We start from the raw sequence: 22,938 nt of genomic DNA, 5'->3' as shown, positions 1-22,938 counted from the left end.
GAAACCCACTCTGAAAAGCTTAATATCAGGTCGAGGCCTAAATCATTGGGAATCTGGACATACGAATGTGCTCTTTAATAATGCACTTTAAATGTGCCATTTTAGTATGGTTCACGAAATTCTGATGCTTTTAGAGTATCCTCTGATGTATTTTTTCCTTTATGACATAATATAAGATCTTTTAATGTTTTACACATACGAACATACTGGCTTCCTGTGTCAAGGAGCTGCCAAAGCGCGGTGGCACCTTTTATCTGGCACTCTGACTACAACTGAAACAAACCTTTTTCTAACAGGTCGCAGCAAAATATTGCAAATGGTGGTTTGAAAAGTGTTACTTTCAAAGTAGAACTATGTGCAAGAATGTATGATGAATCTCATAAATCACAGAGCATTTGATGACGAGCCATTTAGAGGTATTTCGTGCCCAGAAGATAAGACATTCATGTCGTTATTATGAGCAAATTGATGTAGTGCTACAGGAAGCTCTTTCTCCTCTGCGGTAGCTAATTTATCTGTGGAAAACTCTGAGGACAAGTCATTGGACTCGGCAAAAAATTTTAATAGCACTTTTGTGTGATATACCTTAAAGTGTAACACGCGCAAAAAATATCAACATTATATATGAAAGCTTAGCTTCTCTTGCAGCTTATTGACCTTAGAGACAAATACTATATGTGAAAGCTTTGCTTTCCTTGTAGCAACACAATGTATATTAATTTAAAACATTAACTTTTCATGTTTGTGTATCCGCGCTACTTAAGTGATGTCATGTGTCCTGCAGTCTGAATATCCAATGTCTTTAACTGGCGGGACCACATGACACAAGCTATGACTGGCTTACAAAAGCGCATCGCATACTCGATTACAATGGTTCGGAAAGTAACATGCGGTGTTTGGTGGAATTCGTAATATGACAATATGCGGCATACATGTTGCTGCAGATCAAAAATCTTTCCAAAAGGAGTTTTCTTCCCTGAGTTTTGTTTTCTAAAGTGCCAGGAAACTCTACACCCATGTATAAAAACATAACCATTCAAAGGATTGATGAGTTTTAGTTCCGAGGAAAAATATATAGTCACTTAATAACACGGAAAAAGTGTGTTTTCATCCGGGAGAAAGTGTATTTTTAACTGGGAAATCCAGGAAAAATCCAGGAATTTTTTTTCATTGTTTGCGTGTACATCCTGCTTATCCTTTGGGCTCTTGGAATTTGAGATTAGATGTTTGGCAAAATCATTCAGCTTGAGGCAGTTTTAGGTCTTACCGGTGCTGAGTTTGTTGCATCCAGTTTTCTGATAACAGACCAAGCTTTACGACTTGAATGTGTGTGTGGTCGAATGATTTGACGGTTTCATGCCAGATTTTCTTCCTATTCTCATCAAGTGACTGCAGGAGATTCGGAGCTTTGCTAACAGTTGGATTTTCTTCATATTCTTCAAGCAATTTTTCACTGTCCTCATTCCAGCCAGGTGTATATTCTTTTTCAGTAGCCTCTAGGGATAAATTGTCTGGCTGCTCCTTTAATTATGCCTGTAAACTGACTGCAGTTACTGTGTATTGGCTTGAATCTGATATTGTTATCTATTTGTTTTCTGAATTCAGTCCAGTTAGCTTTCTTGAGATTCCACCTTGGTTTCGGATGCGAGTGTGCAAGTGGTACACATATTCCAGTCTCTAAACTAATACGTCTGTGCTGATTGGGGAGAGGGGGAAGGAGGAGGAGGAGGAGGTATCTTTAAGTATTGAGCGACATATCTGGGTATGGGTGCTGTGAAGCTGAGTTGTGAAGCACAGATCAGGTGTATATCCTATGTTCCAATGTCCTGAATGAAAGGTAGGTGGATCCTTGGTATCAAAAACTACTTCCAAGTTTACAGTTTCCATCCAGTCACAAAGAGCTTCACCGTTACTGTCATTTTCACAATTTCCCCGTAGATTATGATGGCTTTTAAAGTCGCCCAGGAATAGAGATGAATGCTGCTGAGATGGTAGATGAGGAGTAGGCCAGTTTACTCCGGGAGGCTTGTAGACATTGACTGTTGTTACACTATAAATATTTGCTGACATTGTGAAAATATCGTTTTCGCTGCTCACTGAAACTACCTGATAATTTTTCATATTATGCTGGATGTAAAGTGCAAGACCATATTTTAGATGGTTATTTGAGGCTATTAGTTTGTATCCTGGTATTTTCCCTCTGCTCCTTATCTGTTGATCGTCTGCTGTGTCTGTTTCTTAGAGTGCAATGACATTGACTGCATGGTTTTTTGATAGTTGGGATAGATAGTCACATTTCGACCTATTTATTCCTTCGATGTTAAGTTGGCATATACGAATAGATGGTCCAATTCTACAAACTTGTGTGTCCTGAAAAGGATGTTTTGGTTGTTGCTCTGCATTCAATGACTGGGAGGTCTTTTCGAGCATTTCATTCTCATCCTGTTGTTACTCATCCTGTTGTTACTCATCCTGTTGTTACTCATCCTGTTGTTACTCATCTAGCACCACCCAGGAGGCACATGTGACTTAGGGTATGTCATGGACACGTGTAACCTTGCCCCCCCCCCCCCCCTCTCCGGTTCAGCTTAAAGACATTGACTCACCACACACTGTCTCAATCTGGGTTAGTGAGGAGCTCATCCATAGCTGTACCTCATGTTGCAATCTCTTATGGGTACTACCTGCTGCACAGCTTGAATGTCTGCATTGGACACTGGAACCTATCCTGGAGAGTTCCAGTCATTACATGTGCCTTGTGTATCCAAAAATATATTAAAATCCAGATGCAATAATAAAAATGATGATAGTGATGATGATTGATAGATAAATCGCTATTCACCACACAGAGGTGGTGTTGAGCTATAGACAGGCACATTGAAAAAATTCTGGTAAATATTATACGTTTTAGGTGTAGAAAACACATGCTTGCATGTGCGCCCCCCCCCCCCCCCCCCCCCCCCCACACACACACAGATATGATAGAGGCTGTGTGTGTTTTGGTCAACACCACCTCTTTGTAGTGAACAGCTATTTATCCATTTTAGATTATATTTCATCTGTTTGGCTTCAGTTAAACATGTACTTCATAGTTTTTTCAAAAAGTGATGATTCATGGTTGTATGTTCTTCACATCAGCTAACATTGTAAAGTTCCACACCACACAAGTAGCCCTCAGAGTTGTTCGGATACCTGTAGCCACCTTGCATATGATGTAATTGTATGAGATGGGTTAACATCAAGATAGTATAATATGCAGCTCTGGTAGTTAGTTGTCACAATTAGATTTTGCAGTGTAAAAATGAAAAATATTTTCACTGTAGGATTAACATTATAAAAAAATCATTATGTTGTGTCATCACAGTAAATATCTTTCAGAAATGACTTCTGTGAAATCTGCAAATAGAGAATTATTGAAATTGTGTCATGTGTGTTGCTACTGTCTTATGTGTAGCCTTTTCAAAAAGTCTTTACATTGATAATAAGGAAATTGACCTATAATTGCATACATTATATCTTTCTGTATTTATGTAGTTTACTAACCTGTATTTTAATCTATCTGGAAGCTGAACATACTTGAAAGACACACACATAAATGACTTTATTTAAATTTTATTGTAAATTTCCCTGTTCCCCATAAGTGTATTTGGTAATTTATCAAACCATGTAGGTATTTAGTATTCTGTGGTTTAAGAATTAATTCAATTTCCTCCTTCCTTATTTGCTATAGTTGTATGAGAAGTGTCTGTGCCAAGAATGAAAATTTATCCTGTACGACAAATAATTGCCTTGGAACACGGGCCTATTTTACACTCTTGTCTGTGCCAATAAAATCTTAATTTTACTAACTTGATACTCACAGGAAGCAGTACTTACATGTTTTGTACGACTATGGTGAATCATAATGTTACCTACACAGAAGCTATGTAATACAGAGCCAACTGAAACAGGTGTTAATGTGATTATTGCGTGGGACACACCGTAGCTCACTGTGTTGTTGTTTTTTCATAATTTTATTGAAAACAAGAATAATGTAAGGAAAAGATAGATTGCTACTTACCATAAAGATGACACATTAAGTTGCAGATAAGTACAACTAAAAGACACACATTAGCATCAGCCACAGCCTTCTTCAGAAAAAGCGTACACACACACACACACACACACACACACACACACACACACACACACAAACAAACAAACAAACAAACAAACACACCTCACGTTCACATGAGGCACACCTCACGTGCACATGAGCACCATCACTGGCAGTTGGACCAGCATGGGCATTCAGATCCAAGCTGCTGGAGATGGCAGTCATGTGTGTGTGAGATGTGCTTGCTTATCTGAATAAATGTGTTGTGTTTCTTTTTCTGACAAGGGCTGTGGCCAGAAGCTAATGTGGAAGGGTATCTTAGTTGTGCTTGTCTGCCACTTAATGTGTTACCTTTATGGTAAGTAACACTGTCTTTTCCTTACATTGTAAATATTCCAGACTGGAATTTCCATTGTTGAAAGTATAATATAAAAACTGCTATATAACTTAATGCATGTTATTCCTCCTTTTCATAAAACATGCTCCCTGGGTACTGATGTTGGGATACAAATCTCGTCAGAATCAACTGAGGAAGTGTTGGGCACAACATTTATCTAGTTTCCCACAAGTTTAGGGATGCTTCTAGACAAATATGCCTTAGATCAATATTTGTCTAGTTTCGTAGTCATCACAGATATCGGGTCGTGATTTCCTTCAAACTGAGTGATGGTATCATTGAACTACTCGTAAAGTGAAGATTTCCTACCAGTTATGGCAATAATTGGATGGTGATTGGTCTTTTTTAAATTTTTTGTATTTCAACAAGTTTGCTTAACCAAAAACAACTCTTTTTGAAAAACGATGAACAGTGGCTGCTCTTTTGACAAAACTGTATTGACTTCTGTGTTGCTTGTTGCAACATAAAGATCGAAAGAATGTGCAAAACATTGAACACACATTTGGAAGGTTGGAAAAAATGCCAGTTGATCGCATGTGTGAAACATTGCTCATTATTATGGCAGTGACTTTAAACTTACATTTGATGATAATAGCCTCATGCTGTGAGTGCATAGGAACTACTATTATTTATAGTTGTTCACCTATTGTTTCCTTCACAGTAGTCAAATAGTTTTTAATTTTACCAAATAATTGGTTAGTAGAGACTTCGATAATGTTTCACAAATTTATAAACTACAGTTTGGGCTTAAATGCTTTTTTAAATGTTGTTTATATAATGTCATGCAAGTAGAATCCTATCTTAAGTTATTTGTGTAATCAATCTCTTATCAGCGGAAAATTTCCAGACTGGCCAAAATATGCCAAAAGTAAGTCCTTTTACCAGAAAGGGGATAAAGAGATACCATCAAACCATCAACCAATTTCACTTTTGCCAGCTTTCTCAAAAATATTTGGAAAGGATGTGTTGAAGTATTTCCTTAAGCATCTGACTCCAAATAATATATTGTCCGAGTCACAGTTTGGCTTTCTTAAGTGTTCTGGTATAGAGAAAGCTATTTACACTTACAGTGAGAATGTACTTAATTCATTAGATAATAAATTAGAGGCATTTTCTGTGACCTGTGAAAAGTCTTTCACTGTGTGAACTACAGAATTCTCTTAAGTAAATTGGAATATTATGGTGTCACCAGCAATGCTGCGAAATGTTTTGAATCTTAATTAATAAACATCAAACAAAGGGTACCACTGCAAAATACCTGTGCAGTAAGCAGTCAGTCTCCATCAGATTAGGAATTAATTGCATGTGGTGTTCTTCAAGATTCCATCTTGGGTCCATTGCTTTTTCTTAGTACATTAATGACGTCTCGTCTGTTACATTGCCAGAAGCTAAGTTTGTTTTGTTTGCAGATGATACAAACATTGCAAAAAGTAGCAAGTCAAGTACAGATTTAGAAATAGCTACCAATCAAAATTTCACTGACATTAGTAAATGGTTAAAGATAATTCACTGTCATTAAATTTTGAAAAGACACTCTATATGCAGTTGAGAACCTGTAAGAGATGTCCTTCCGGCAGGTGTATAAAATGTGAAGACATGCAGAGCAATGAGGTTGACGGTGTTAAATTTCATTCCCTACTTCCAACCAATAGCTTAATACATAGGATCAATACTAGGTATAAGAAAAACCTACATAAAGACCTAAAATCACTTACCTTGGTCCAAAAAGGAGTTCAATATTCAGGAACACACATTTTCAATAAATTGCCAGCAAGCATTAAATAATAACTTGGTTTCAGATAAAGTATGGTTTAAACAGGGCTTGAAAGACTTTGTGATAGGCAACACCTTCTACTCTATAGATGAATATCTTAACAGGACTGTTAGACCAGCTCAAGTAAAACTGTCTGTTAGATGTCAGTTTCGGCAGCACGTAGTCACAACAGTCAATATTAGGTATTTTGTGTGTGCTACATTTATTAAAAGTGCTTATCAATGTTTCCTTCTGACAGTGTGTTAATTCTGTAAATATTGGCATATCCAGTTCACTGTAATGTCTTCACCTATTTTTCAAAGGATCAGGGCAGTAGGTATTATATTCAAATGTTTTGTGTTTTCTATGTTACAGTTTCTGACATGGTCCACAACCACAAGAATCATCTCATTTTTCGGGTTTATGAAACGAAAACTGAATCTAATCTAATCCATAATATTATTTAGTGTGGTTGGCTTCATAACATTGACAGATTTACGCATCGGTTGGTGCATATAAAAATCGGTTGGGTGAGAGTGTCACAATAGAAAATATCTTTGTTAGCTTCTTGACCTACAAGAGGTAGTGGGGAAGCTGGAATTCTGATATTCCTTCAGGTTTGATGAGGAGCCAGACAAACAGCAAGTTATCTGCTGGAAGTAATGGCATTTTCCTTTTTTATCCTGTGCAGAAAAATATTTATGTCGCTTGGAGCTCTTCTAGATGAGCACCTTCACATCTGCAGCATTGAAAAATATGTGAAAAAATTAAAACCTCTTTTAAACAGTGAAACTTAAAATGAGAATTAATGAACAGACAGTGTATTCTATAACCTATACCTCCACATGTAAAATTTAATAATGTAATGTAAATACTGCCATTATAATAAACAATATCCAGGGTGAGCCAAACTCCAGTTGAGAGCATTGATTAAGAAGGGATTTGATTTAAATGCGACCATTATCAGTAAAGAAAAGCAAAAGAGCAGAGAGTGGGAGGACTCCTGTGTCACTTAGCAATCAGCTCCATGCAGAGTTGAGTGTGGTTGGGGAGTAGTGAGTGGCTACTGGGAGCTAATTCGCCAGCAGTTCTATCTGTGCTGAGCTTAGTGGGATAGTGGAGCAGTGAGCTAACTCACCAACTCTCAGAAGTCAGTCACTTGCAGCTTGCTTGCTTCCATTTGAGTGGCCGAGTGCACCCAGTCTTCAAAGCTTTGTGTCTTCATAGTGAAGAGCTGGCTCATAGTTCCTTCCAAGCCCCCCCCCCCCCCCCCCCCCCACACACACACACACAAAAGAATGGAAAAAAAAGAAAATGGAAATAAAAAATGAGAAAGTGCTTCACATTTTAATGCAGTTCTCTAAAGAAATAAATTCTTTGTGCTTTCTGCTCTTTTCATCCTGGACAAAAGCTGCTAAAAAGAAGTATAGAATATAAAAAACATACATATATGTTGTCTGTAGTGTATTTTTCTGCAGATTGGTAGAAGTTGCATACTGTAATGGTCTTTGACATAGTGACTAATTCAACATCTTGCCTGGGATGCCATTGCAGCATCCTGCCTTAGAATCTTTGTTCTATTCACTGACATCTCTGGATAGGCAGTTTGGACATGAAGACCTAACACTCCTTTTTTCTGAGTCACCAGTTGTTTGCTCCAAAGAAGGATATAGCTTTTTGAATTAGTTCAAGAACACCTCGGCCATCTCCACTACTCCTACGTAACTGATAAAACGCATTGAAACCAACAGACTACTTCGTAATTTTTTCCCAACCTATACTTCATTTTCAATGAAAATGACACCGGTCAAGCGTGTCAATTTGCCTCATTTCTCCAATGTATAAAATTTTCTATTGTTACTACCAAATTGCCATTGTGTCGCTGCAGTCATGGACTGTGCAGCTGGTTCTGGTGGAGGTTCGAACCATCTCTCGGGCATGGGTCTGTGTGTTTGTCCTTAGGATAATTTAGGTTAAGTTGTGTGTAAGCTTAGGGACTGATGACCTTTGCAGTAAGTCCCATAAGATTTCACACAAATTTGAACATTTTGACATTGTGTTTTTATGTAACTGCGCAGACATCAACTAAGTATTAGCAGTGCACTCTCTGTCCTCGCCAAAGCAAATTTGTTGCACCCCTTTCAACATTAGGCTCTTTCTTCAGTTGTCAAATATAATTTATTATTATTTTAAATTAATCATGTTGAGTATTCCAATCTTCCTATGAGAATTGTATCTAATCACTACATTGATAAAGTAGGTAGGAAACTTACCTGGATTTAATGTTATGTTACGCATTCAGTTTGTTGCTCATTGGACATTAGCATTTGCATTTAAAATTTAGGTGCACCAGTTACGACGACACCATCAAGTGGCATAACAAGTCAGATAGCAGAGCAGTACAGGGATGTCATCAAATTAAATGACTACTTGACAACAGGAAGGCGGCAGCAGTTTTGGGAGGAGCCATTCACAAGGCGGATAATGGATGCTATAAAGAGCAAAGAATTGGAAATGAAGACTGGTGCTGAATTACTTGGTGTGTCGTACGGCACCTTGTATGGGCGGTATAGAGATGCTTATGGCTGTCTTAAACATCCTTACCGGTAAGTTCTAAGTATTGTAAGGTGTTTGTTTTGTTATTGCCCATAGAGGTACTTTATTTATTTATTTATTTATTTATTTTGGTTTTTCCCTTATTTATTTGAGGGGAAGTTTTACTTTAACTTTAGTTTTACTTCAACTTTAGTAAAACTTTCCCTCAAATAATTAACATATATTGTTAATTACCTGCAAAAAGTCTATTCCCCCCCCCCTCCCCCGCCCTCCAGAAATGTGTGTGAGAAATCCTTGATGCCATTTGACAAGGGACCTAAGCGTGAAACTAATTACGGTGAAATAAATCAGTCGTTCAAAAAGCAAAAACTATTTGCAGGTTTTTTGTCAGTGATATTTTACTTGTATCATCTGTGAAAGAACTCTGGAAGATTTCAGAGACTACCCCTCCCTTTTGTTTTTTCCTAGCAACTGTCCTGCTTCTCCAATAGGCAGGAACCAAACAACTGGCTGAAATAAAGTTTCTTTGTTCGGTGACCACAGTCATAATACATTATCTGAATAAATCATTGCTGCCACTTGACTGTAAGTTTTTATTATTAATTTGTTTCACTATTGTGGGTTTTGGCTGTAGAGTTGTTTCCAAGCACAAAGGCGAAAGAAAGTCAGTAAACATCCAACACATCTGAACAACACATTGTCATCAAATTGTTAACACACATTTGTGGGTGTATATACCAGCTGTATCCCCTGTTTTTAATTTTCACTCAGATTTTGTAATGAGGCAACATGTCCACATATGTCATGATATTTCAGTGCTGACATGTCAGATATTTACTGAGTTTTTTTACCTTTGCAGGTAAAAACATCCCTTCAGGTGAAATTGTGATTGTGAAATAAATGAGTAACAAAAACTTAGTCAAATGGTGATAATGATTTCATTAAACAAAATGGCTGTTTTTGCATAATTCACTTTGAAGACAGGCGTAGCAACCAGGAAAAATTATGTAGAGGGGTTGCACAAACATAGCTCCGCAGGACACAGATGTCTCCATGGACTACAGGTGCTTGTAGTATAGGCTACCTACTAAGCAGCCCTATTGATTACGTTCTGTGCAGTATACAAGCTACTTGTCCACCCAGCCTGCATTCACTCAGCTGAGGCAATATGATCACATAAAGTATAACGCAACTGTCTGACTGCCTTCAGATGAGCATTCCTGTTGGAACTGCCTGATACAGAGCACTTGAGGAGGACTGGATAAAACTGAATTCTAACATGGCTAAGCAAGAAAACATGTTTCATTCCCCAAAGGGTCCTCAGGAACTAAAAACAGTGCCCCTATATTGATAGGATGCACCAAAAGATAACTGTGAAGAGTTAATGATTTCAAAAGTTTTATGCATCATGGTCACTGAGGAATGGATAAATTTCCTATATTTTTTTCATTGAGTCGTCTTGGAGGAGGTAGTGCAGGAAATTAATTGAACTACCGTCATGGTCAGCAGAATATCATTTAGGTGATGTTGAGCATATTGGATATTTACATCCCTACTTAAACCACCAATTCAAAGGATATTTGATTCAAGGCATGATACCAACTATCTGAAAGCAGGCAAATATATCATTACTTCAAAAAAGGTGCTGTCAAAGATCCCGTAGTCACTAAATAATATTTGTTTGCTGAACACTCCGTGCAAAATATAAGAGCGATTCATATAATCAGATAATTGTACACAGAATGTTAACAGATCTTGAACAAACACACTATGGTTTCAGAAGTGAAAGCTGAACAGTACATAGCAAAATGAGCAGTTGCAATCATTGATAATGACTTACTTGACTTATTTCGTGTTGCTCTTGTGCAGAGCATAGGGTTTTAATGAAGCTCTGCCAGGGCATTTGATTTGGGCCAAGGATCCTCAACTCTGCAAACATTTTCTTGGCTTCTCCCTGCGCTGTCCTCCTCTTTGCTGACCGTGGTCTTCCTCGTTTCGTTTTACACTGTGAGGTACAGCAGAGAGCATCTCTCTCTGCAGCATCCTCGCTTTTTCAGAGGGTGTCTGATCCAGCTCCACTTCCTTTTCTTGATTTGGACAGCAATAGATTCTTCTTGCATTTGATTCCAATGATTGGATACCATGTTTACCAAACAATTTTAAGGATTCTTTTAAGACATCTATTGTTGAAGACTTGCAAACCATTGGCGATTGTAGAGGTAACCACTTAACCAGCACTGCTTTCATGTTTGTTCTAAATATTTGTGGTTTTGTTGTTATGGAAATCTCTCTTGCCCTCCGTAATGCATGCAGCTGAATGAAGGCCTCATGGGTTCATGCTCTGGCTTCAGCAGCAGCTCCTCTGTCTTCAATAACAATACTCCCAGTGCACATGAACTCGTTTACCTGTTCAACATCCGCATCGTTCACTCTCAGCTTTCTCCGATCTCTTGAATAGCTACTTCTAAAACTAGCTTTCACCTTTTTTTTTATCTGCAGTCTAAATAAGAAAGAGAACCAAAAGATGAAGGTAATCCTGAAATGGCAGAAAATATGTTTAATTCAGAGCCACCTTCAAAGGAAGAAATAAAGATGGCAATCTTACAGCTAAAGAATGGAAAGGTTCCAGAGTCAGATAATGTTCTCGCAAAACTTATGACCACTTTCCTGGACCCAGCCACTGCTCTTCTCCACCATAAAGATGTGGAACTTGAAAAGTGTGAGTGCAGGAATGGGGAGGGTGACTCCCATCAAATTTCCCAAAAAAGGAGACATCACTAAGTGGCATAATTTGAGGGGAATCACCTTGCTTACAATTCCAAGCAAAGTGGTGGCACAGATAATCCATAATAGAATCAAGGTTCAAGTTGAATCATTGATGATTACCATGAATATGATGTCACTGCTGTGATAAACAATGTTATTGATAATCTGTCAGGACTGAAGTTACCAACATGTTTGTGTAACTCCTTCAGAGACTAACTTCGCAGTAGAGTACTGAATGGACATCTCCTGATTCTACTGCCAAATGAAAAATAACAAAAGGATGCTCTCATAGGTCTCTCTGTGGCCCTGACTTCTGCGATGTTGTGAGCAAGTCACTATTGGAAATGATAAATGAGTCACTGATGTCATTAGTCATTACATATGCAGCTGATAACCCTCAGCTCAGATATGGCAAATGTGTAACCCAGCAGTGCTGTGAACAAAACAAATTGAGAATTGCAGGAAATGACTATCTACATGCTGCTGATGGGGAAAATTGTTGAAAACAAGGAATCCGGGTATTAGACAAAATGGTGCCTGGTTAGTAGGAAAATGGTAAACCGGTATTTGGGGATATATCTGAATGAGAGTAGAATGTACACACATATGGATGCAACAGGTGAATGGAGGGGCAGGAGGGTGCAGGGAAGGATTTTGTGACCCATGGTTGTATATATAACAGCACAGACTGATGTGTAGAGCAGGGCAGGTAGCACAGCACCTGCTTCTGCCTTCGCCGCACAATGTCCGGGACACAGTTTACTGCATGAGTATAACACATGGTCCCACTGGGTGGTGTCTCAGAATGATGACAATGAAGGGGAAGGTATTGGAAATATCGGTGGCTATAAGGATGTTACATCTCGAACTGATGATCCTGCAGGATTGAGCTTTCTTCATTAACCAAACACCGATGGTGTAACGAACAACTAAAGAAAATGAAGAAAGTTGATATTTCCAAACTTCACAATATTCCATTGTGCATTGCAAATAAAGGCCAGGAAAGAGCAATTTAACATCTGTCAGTAACCCTCCCTACCATTTCTTCATATTGATGGACCAAGCAAATTTGCCACTGACAGGTCAGTATTTCATTTGAGGTAAAATATCTGAAGTGATTTCGCAGACAGAAGCATCTCTTCTAGGAACTCACATACTTACAGCTCAAGAACTCGAACCACCGTGGAACTATGATGCAACAAGTACTACATATCCATTGTACTCATCAGAAGCCAGCAGTGTGTCTTTGACACTTCTTCAGAACTCAGCAAATGTGCCTTCAAGTACAGCTGTGGAACCGTATGCTCAATTCATCTATAGTAACAATAATTTCTCTGATTAAGTTTCCAAAGTAACTTTTCCAACTCTTGCTTAAATCGTTACATTGTAAGAAATTTCAGTAAAACTTAACTTGGGAACATGGTGAGTTTTTCTTCACTTGCAGTTGGTTTTTAGGCATTACACCCCTTAGAAAATATAGATTTCCGCATGAGCCCATGAACCTAATGGAGTTCGGTACCTTCACATTTGAAGGACTGCACTCTGGATTAACAAGGAAAGACTCTGTGACAATGGCTGAACTGCCTCCCAGTATGTGCACGCACTGTGGGGAAAAATATTTCCTTCGCTAGGCTGCCCCTGCCTCTGCCATTTCCCAATGTGCACCTGGCATAACCCTCCAACTGCAGTTGAAGTCTGTTTCTTTTTTCTTTTTTTATGATGTTGCAAACCTTTTATTCAACAATTAGAATAGTTGTAAGAATTGTGTTACAGGATTGTAACAAGAAAACTGAAAACTAAATTTAGAAGTGATTTTTTATTGACATGTAGTGTATGTGCACGTGGGAAATGTGAAAATCGCATCCAGTGCTATAAACACAGAAGCATTTTATTGTAATTTTTCTGAGTCTGGTATATCTTGAAGCACGGTTCCATACACAAGCTGGCAATAATGATTGCTGAACTTCTCATGCGGGAAGACGTAACTGTAAGTGTGGGAGTGAGACTTGAGAATGCATAAAAAGTGACTCCCGGTGTTCTAGAGCAACAGAAAGATTCAGTGTGAAAATTGTGCCTTCCAGTGTACAAACAGCAGACCTACACAATCTTTCAGAAAGAGCTGAATGCACATATGTACATCATCTGCAGATGGGTGGTTAAGCTGACGTCACACAGGATGTATTTCTCATTGTTAAACACACCTGATGTTTACATTGTGATTGGTGCATGTGTAGAAATGAGCTAGTGCATTGCATCTCAACATAATTTTCTGCTGTAGCATTATCTAGTGAGAGTTCTTGGCTGTATCTGGTTTGTAATATACAGTTTGTTGTTCATAAAAATGAATGGCTGTGAAATTCTTATGTTAGCTCTGATAAAATGCACATTTCCTTCCTTGTCCATATGCTAGTCATGTTGTTCTGTCTGTAGTATCCACACACAAAAATGTCATGGATATTAAACACATTATAAGGCAAAAAGGAAAGTTCCATGTCCAGTCAGTAATGACACCAGTTTATAAACTTTTATAAAAGTTCCTTTACAAATAGTGCGGTGCAAATGTATAATAGTCTTCCACATACAATAAAAAATTATTTATCATTTTTAATTTGTAGTATAAACGTAAGTTCATTCTTACTGGGCCACTGCCTCTATGCAGTATGGTAGCAGAATTCTGAGAACACATCAAATAGAGGACTTGAAACAAGAAAGTACCAAATATCCTACTGAAAGTAGTGGTTAGCATCACTGGTTTACTGTGCCTCTTGCTTCGAATTCCACCATCAGCAATTATTGATTATTATTTGTGTAATGCAGCCAACCAGTTGCAAAAAGATTTTACTTCAACGTGGATTTGGCAAGTAAAATCTCGTTAAACTTTTATTGTTACTCACCTTTGTAGTCAGTTTTCGTGCAAGTGTGTTGATTTCCAAAATCCAGCAAAGAAGAGCTGTTCATATCCTCCAAAGAATGCAGTGTTGTGTTCTTTGTAAAGATTCCTGGTCCCTGCCAACAACATCAGTAGGACTTTTCATGTTATTTGGAAAGGATTTGATGGACTTATAGATCAGAAAACAAGATGCCAAATAGTTGTCGGTGGAGCAACGTTGAAAAGAAAAAGAAATTAGCAGTAACCTAATAGCTTACAAGAAGAAAGCTGAACATATGAATTACATAATGGCAATACCTGTGAAACTAATATAGGAAGAATAGTGTCTAGTATTGTATCAGACTTGGAGATTAAATTAATTGCCCGCTACTTTTGGAGGAGGTTGATCCACATGCTGATGAGGCACAGACCCTATTCTAATTATTGTTGTTGTGGTCTTCAGTCATGAGACTGGTTTGATGCAGCTCTGCATGCTAATCTATCCTGTGCAAGCTCATTCATCTCCCAGTACCTCCTGCAACCTACATCCTTCTGAATCTGATTAGTGTATTCATCTCTTGGTCTCCCTCTACGATTTTTACCCTCCACACTGCCTTCCAGTGCTAAATTTGTGATCCCTTGATGCCTCAGGACATGTCCTACCAACCAATCTCTTCTTCTAGACAAGTTGTGCCACAAACTTCTCTTCTCCCCAATCCTATTCAATACCTCCTCATTAGTTACGTGATCTACCCACCTAATCTTCAACATTCTTCTGTAACATCACATTTCAAAAGCTTCTATTCTCTTCCTGTACAAACTATTTATCGCCCACGTTTCACTTCCATACATAGCTACACTCCATACAAATACTTTCAGAAATGACTTCCTGACACTTAAATCTATACCCGATGTTAACAAATTTCTCTTCTTCAGTCTACATTTTATATCCTCTCTACTTTGACCATCATCAGTTATTTTGCTCCCCAAATAGCAAAACTCCTTTACTGCTTTAAGTGTCTCATTTCCTAATCTAATTCTCTCAGCATCACCCGACTTAATTCAACTACATTCCATTGTCCTTGTTTTGCTTTTGTTGATGATCATCTTATATCCTCCTTTCAAGACACTGTCCATTCCATTCAACTGCTCTTCCAAGTCCTTTGCTGTCCCTGACAGAATTACAATGTCATCAGCGAACCTCAAAGTTTTTATTTATTCTCCATGGATTTTAATACCTACTCCGAATTTGTCTTTTGTTTCCTTTACTGCTTGCTCAATATACACAGATTGAATAACATCAGGGAGAGGCTACAACCCTGTCTTACTCCCTTCCCAACCACTGCTTCCCTTTCATGTCCCTCAACTCTTATAACTGCCATCTGGTTTCTGTACAAATTGTAAATAGCCTTTCACTTCCTGTATTTTACCCCTGCCACCTTCAAAATTTGAAAGAGATTATTCCAGTCAACAATGTCAAAAGCTTTCTCTTAAGATACGTCGTAGCGTCAGTATTGCCTCACATGTTCCAACATTTCTACGGAATCCAAACTGATCTTCCCCAAGGTCAGCTTCTACCAGTTTTTCCATTCGTCTTTAAATAATTCGCATTAGTATTTCGCAGCTGTGACTTATTAAACTGATAGTTCGACAATTTTCACATCTGTTAACACCTGCTTTCTTTGGGATTGGAATTATTATATTCTTCTTGAAGTCTGAGGGTATTTCACCTGTGTCGTACATTTTTCTCACCAGATGGTAGAGTTTTGTCAGGACTGGCTCTCCCAAGGTAATAAGTAGTTCTAATGGAATGTTGTCTACTTCCGGGGCCTTATTTCTTCTCCGGTCTTTCAGTGCTCTGTCAAACTCTTCGTGCAGTATCGTATCTCCCATTTCATCTTCATCAACATTCTCTTCCATTTCCATAGTATTGTCCTCAAGTACATCGCCCTTGTATAGACCCTCTATATACTCCTTCCACCTTTCTGCTTTCCTTTCATGCTTAGAACTGGGTTTCTATCTGAGCTCTTGATGTTCATACAAGTGGCTCTCTTTCCCCCAAAGGTCTCTTTAATTTTCCTGTAGGCTGTATCTATCTTACCCCCTAGCCTCTACATCCTTACATTTGTCCTCTAGCCATGCCTGCTTAGCCATTTCACACTTCCTGTCGATCTCATTTTTGAGACGTTTATATTCCTTTTTGCCTGCTTCATTTACTGCATTTTTATATTTTCTCCTTTCATCAATTAAATTCAATATTTCTTCCGTTACCCAAGGATTTTTACTACCCCTCGTCTTTTTACCTACTTGATCCTATGCTACCTTCACTACTTAATCCCTCAGAGCTACCCATTCTTCTCGTACTGTATTTCTTTCCCCCATTCCTGTCAATTGTTCCCTTATGCTCTCCCTGAAACTCTTCTGTACAACCTCTGGTTTAGTCAGTTTATCCAGGTCCCATCTCCTTAAATTCTCACATTTTTGCAGTTTCTTCAGTTTTAATCTACAGTTCATAAACAATAAATTGTGGTCAGAGTCCACATCTGCCCCTGGAAATGTCTTACAATTTAAAACCTGGTTCCCAAATCTCTGTCTTACCATTATATAATCTATCTGAAACCTGTCAGTATCTCCAGGCTTCTTCCATGTATACAGCCTTCTTTTATGATTCTTGAACCAAGTGTTACCTATGTTGAAGTTGTGCTCTGTGCAAATTTCTACCAGGCGGCTTCCTCTTTCATTTCTTTGCCTCAGTCCATATTCACCTACTATGTTTCCTTCTCTCCCTTTTCCTACTGTCGAATTCCAGTCATCCATGACTATTAAATTTTCGTCTCCCTTCACTACCTGAATAATTTCTTTTATCTCGTCATACATTTCTTCAATTTCTTCGTCATCTGCAGAGCTAGTTGGCATTATAAATTTGTACTACTGTAGTAGGCATGGGCTTCGTGTCTATCTTGGCCACAATAATACGTTCATTATGCTGTTTGTAGTAGCTCACCCACACTCCTATTTTTTTATTAGTTATTAAACCTACTCCTGCATTACCCCTATTTTTTTTATTAGTTATTAAACCTACTCCTGCATTACCCCTATTTTTTTATTAGTTATTAAACCTACTCCTGCATTACCCCTATTTGATTTTGTATTTATAACCCTGTATTCACCTGACCAGAAGTCTTGTTCCTCCTGCCACCGAACTTCACTAATTCTCACTATATCTAACTTCAACCTATCCATTTCCCTTTCTAAATTTTCTAACCTACCTGCCCGCTTAAGGGATCTGACATTCCACCCTCCGAGGCCGTAGTTTCCCCTTGCTTTCAGCCGTTCGCAGTACCAAAACAGCAAGGCCGTTTTGGTTAGTGTTACAGGGCCAGATCAGTCTATCATCCAGACTGTTGCCCTTGCAACTACTGAAAAGGCTGCTGACCCTCTTCAGGAACCACACGTTTGTCTGGCATCTCAACAGATAACCCTTCGTTGTGGTTGCACCTACGGTACGGCTATCTGTATCGTTGAGGCACGCAAACCTCCCCACCAATGGCAAGGTCCATGTTTCATGGGGGGGCTATTCTAATTCTCTCTGTCAATTTAAGTTGGTTGGTTGGGTTGAGGGGATGCGGGGGGGGGGGGGGGGGGGGGGTGACCAAACAGCAAGATCTTCATCAGCAGTCCCATATGATTAGGGAAGGATAGTGAAGGAAGTTGGCTATCCCCTTTCAAAGGAAATACCCCAGCGTTTGCCAGAAGCAATGTAGGGAAATTATGGAAAACCTAAATCAGAATTGTACAGCCGTCCTTCCAAATGCGATGGATTTAAGATGAGAAGCAGCAAAATATGTGATGTTGAGAAACTGAAACACACATGCACATGTAGTGATGGAGTAGCTTGACCAAAGTTTCACAGTTCATGCAGACACAGATAATTTTAAAAGGTCAAAGTTCATATGACATTATATGTGATAGAAAAACGTGCTGTTCCAAACAGTCTGCTAGACACTTATTTCATGAATGAACTACAAAAGTATTTTAATTCTTGGTGTGGAACAGAACACAAGATTTGTAATGTCTAAAAGTATCACTGTAGATTCAGCTTTAGAGGGACTGTGCAAAGAAATGATGATTGATGTTAGCACTAGGCAAGAAGTGCATGCTGTTCTCAGGGTCTACATGTCTCAGGTCTTGAGCTCATAATGTGTACTTGGATCCAGATTTTTGTGCACTGCTACAGAGGAAGGGAAGACAGTATGTCACATCATCAGGATCTGCATTGCAGAACAAAGGACCACAGTCACATTTGGTGAGTGGTGATGTTCATGCCAGAGACATTGAAGACCAGTGTGAACACCTGCCTGAAAGTAGTAGTCCAAGGTTACTAGTCTGACAAGGAGTGCTGGCGGTGCCCTTCATTATGTGCAAATAAAACAGTAACAGAATCATGACCAATTAATACTTATGTCTAGCTTTATTTTACCAATTTCTCTTGGCTTTTTACGATTACATTTAATTTCTTTTCACTGTGTTTTATGTTTATTTGTAATTAAATAATACCTCACTTTTTCAGCCTCATTCCCTCCTTCCCATTTATGTTTCCTCCTCCTTTAGATAAACTTTCTTTCTTGGTATTTTGTTTATTTTTTATTTATTTATATATTTAATAAGTTTTTCAATAGTTGATTAATGTAATTTGATGTTGGTTTCGTAGCTGTATAGACAATTACGAGGCTTGAATGAAAAGAAATGCCTCCACCTTCGTTAATTGGGTTTGAATGGGAATATTTTAATAAATCAAATGCAGAAATAATCCTTAGAATGTGATCTTTAATTACCAGTATTCACTTTTACACATAATCACCAGCCAGTTGGATACATTTCTGCCAATGATGAACAAATTTCCTGAAGCCATCACAGAAGAAGTCAACACTGTTTCTGCAACCACACTCTCACAGTTCTCTCAATGTTTTCATCAGAAGCATAATGATGTCCTCGCAGATCGTCTTTCATTATCAGGAACAGATGGAAGTCAGACAGTGCTAAATCTGGACTGTATGGAGGATGATGTACAGTGGTGAGATTCAGCCTCTGAAGTTCTGCTGTGGTGGCACTTAAAGTTTGTGGTTTGGCATTGTCATGCTGCAGGAAAACATTTCATTTTTCCTTTCGGACCCTTGTTAGCCGTTGTTTCAGAGTTTGCAGCATTGTGATGTAATGCTCTGAATATATTGTTGTTCCACAATCAAGGAAATCAAAATGGATAACACCATCTGCATCCCAGAATACTGTGACCATGATTTTTCCAGCTAGGGGCTGCGTCCTGAATTTCTTTTTCTGGGGGCAAGACTTTGTGCCGATATTCCATAGACTGACGTTTCATCTCCAGGTCGTAATGGTGTAACCACATTCCGTCTCCTGTCACAATTGAATAGAGAAAGATGTCACCTTCATTCTCGTAATGTGAGAGGAGTTCCTGGCAAATAACAGATCTGTACGCTTTCATTTCAGGAGTCAGCATCTGGGGGTACGCATCGTGCACATATCTTCCAATAGCTAATCAAAGCAATAATGTGACCCCCACCTTCTTGTGAAATGCTGATTGTGCTTGCAGTTTCTCTCTGGATGGTACGACGATTGTCCTGAATCAATCTGTCAACATTTTGCTTGCAAAACTCGGGGATTGCTGTCCCAGGACGTCCAACTCTTTGTTAGTCACATAGGTCAGATGTTCCCACCTCAACATCTTTAAACGTAATCGCCCATTGACGCAGAGTACTGATATCAACACAATCGCTATAACCTGCTTTCATTCTCTGATGAATCTCCATTGAGGTAAACCTTCTGCTGTCAAGAATTCAACGACTGCACGTTGCTTAAATCGCATTGACTGACGGTCTGCGCAGGGTTCCATACTTTACACTGTAACAACACAACCATTGAAAGCCAAGGCTTGCCGCCAACTGGAACTGTAGAGAAGAGGCTATGGAACAAGCCAGTACCCGGCACATACCAATGCTGCCAACTGTTGAAGAGTTATGAAGGTAGATGGTTTACTTTTCAGTCAACCCTCATATTTATAAAAGAAGGAAACCATGGATCTTAATAATATTAATAATAATAATAATAATAATAATAATAATAATAATAATAATATCTACTTTTGACTAATTAGTCATTCCAAAATTCTTAGAAGTCTGATGTTTAGGGCACATGTTGCCATTGTTATATTTGTTGGCAACGATGTTGGATAAAATTCTAGATGATGTCCACCCTCCAAATTGTAAAAAAATTACTGTAGAATGTAGATTGTTGTTGATGGCCCATTACATATTGATGTTATCATCTTAGTTGCAAGTTGACAGACTTCTTCTTGGTAATATGTGAGAGGCATCTTTGAAATGAAACTGTGAATTAATTACAAAACTGAAGAAATTCCTCTAAAATTACTGAGTGTTAGTGACTTTGTAATGATTCTTTGTGAGAATCCTTACACAATCCAATCCTATACCTCAAGATGAATAGAGGACACTCAGTAGATTAGACACTCTTGCACCAGCTTTTAGCACAACCTCAACAACATTAATAGCAGTGAATTGTTGATAATACTATTTTCCAATTAAAGTTACTAGATAGTTGACATTTCACACTTTGGAGCCATCTTCTTTCAATGTTACTGCCACAACAAATGGTCAGTTCACTTTCAATTCCTTTTATGGCTTTCTTTTCTTTGATATGTTTGGATTCTGAATCCTGGGTCTGGCACTTTTATTTCGAATTTCATCACATAATAACCGTTCCAAAGATCACACACACACACGTTCGTTTCATACAGGGTGTTTCAAAAATGACCGGTATATTTGAAACGGTAATAAAAACTAAACGAGCAGCGATAGAAATACACCGTTTTTTGCAATATGCTTGGTACAACAGTACATTTTCAGGCAGACAAACTTTCGAAATTACAGTAGTTACAATTGTCAACAACAAATGGCGCTGCGGTCTGGGAAACTCTATAGTACGATATTTTCCACATATCCACCATGCGTAGGAATAACATGGCGTAGTCTCTGAATGAAATTACCCGAAACCTTCGACAACGTGTCTGGCGGTATGGCTTCACATGCAGATGAGATGTACTGCTTCAGCTGTTCAATTGTTTCTGGATTCTGGCAGTACACCTGGTCTTTCACGTGTCGCCACAGAAAGAAGTCACAGGGGTTCATGTCTGGCGAATAGGGAGGCCAATCCACACCGCCTTCTGTATGTTTCGGATAGCCCAAAGCAATCACATGATCATCGAAATATTCATTCAGGAAATTAAAGACGTCGGCCGTGCGATGTAGCCGGGCACCATCTTGCATAAACCACGAGGTGTTCGCAGTGTCGTCTAAGGCAGTTTGTACCGCCACAAATTCACGAAGTATGTCCAGATAGCATGATGCAGTAATCGTTTCGGATCTGAAAAATGGGCCAATGATTCCTTTGGAAGAAATGGCGACCCAGACCAGTACTTTTTGAGGATGCAGGGACGATGGGACTGCAACATGGGGCTTTTCGGTTCCCCATACGCGCCAGTTCTGTTTATTGACGAAGCCATCAAGGTAAAAATAAGCTTCGTCAGTAAACCAAATGCTGCCCACATGCATATCGCCGTCATCAATCCTGTGCACTATATCGTTAGCGAATGTCTGTTGTGCAGCAATGGTAGCAGCACTGAGGGGTTGCCGCGTTTCACTTTTGTATGGGTAGAGGTGTAAACTCTGGCGCATGAGACGATTTGTGGACGTTGGCATCATTTAGACCGCAGCTGCAACACGGCGAACGGAAACCCGAGGCCGCTGTTGGATCACCTGCTGCACTAGCTGTGCGTTGCGCTCTGTGGTTGCCGTACGCAGTCGCCCTACCTTTCCAGCACGTTCATCTGTCACGTTGCCAGTCCGTTGAAATTTTTCAAACAGATCCTTTATTGTATCGCTTTTCGGTCCTTTGGTTACATTAAACCTCTGTTGAAAACTTCGTCTTGAATTCCATCACCAGAAAAATCCTCTGTTCTAAGGAATAAACCATGTTGTCCACAGCACACTTGCACGTTGTGAACAGCACACGCTTACAGCAGAAAGACGACGTACAGAATGGCGCACCCACAGACTGCGTTGTCTTCTATATCTTTTACATCACTTGCAGCGCCATCTGTTGTTGAAAATTGTAACTACTGTAATTTCGAAAGTTTGTCCGCCTGAAAATGTACTGTTGTCCCAAGCATGTTGCAACAAATGGTGTATTTCTATCGCAGCTCGTTTAGTTTTTATTGCCGTTTCAAATATACTGGTCATTTTTGAAACACCCTGTACATAGCACTAACTGCTGGATCCTTTTGCACAAGACGCCATTCAGCATCACATATTATATTCAAAGAGATTTATAGGTGTACATTAGATTAGCTTCATATGACATTGCATGGAGCCAAACTTTCTGAAGGTTGCAATTCATTGTCCTGACTG

At 38.9% G+C, this 22,938-nt stretch overlaps 1 protein-coding gene across 3 annotated transcripts in view; it reads left to right on the top strand.

Annotated features, from left to right (window-relative positions):
• The window catches only part of LOC126267922 (longitudinals lacking protein, isoforms H/M/V-like), a 136,790-nt gene that overhangs the window by 71,586 nt on the left and 42,266 nt on the right, over positions 1-22,938 (top strand). For all 3 annotated transcript variants that reach the window (XM_049973243.1, XM_049973235.1, XM_049973252.1), the window contains exon 7: positions 8,591-8,852. In XM_049973243.1, coding sequence (XP_049829200.1) covers positions 8,591-8,852 — 262 coding nt within the window. The remainder of the gene's footprint in view (positions 1-8,590; positions 8,853-22,938) is intronic.

This window comes from Schistocerca gregaria, chromosome 1, assembly GCF_023897955.1.
Source record: "Schistocerca gregaria isolate iqSchGreg1 chromosome 1, iqSchGreg1.2, whole genome shotgun sequence".
Classification (NCBI taxonomy): Eukaryota; Metazoa; Arthropoda; class Insecta; order Orthoptera; family Acrididae; genus Schistocerca; species Schistocerca gregaria.
This window is presented reverse-complemented; position numbering and strand designations above follow the sequence as displayed.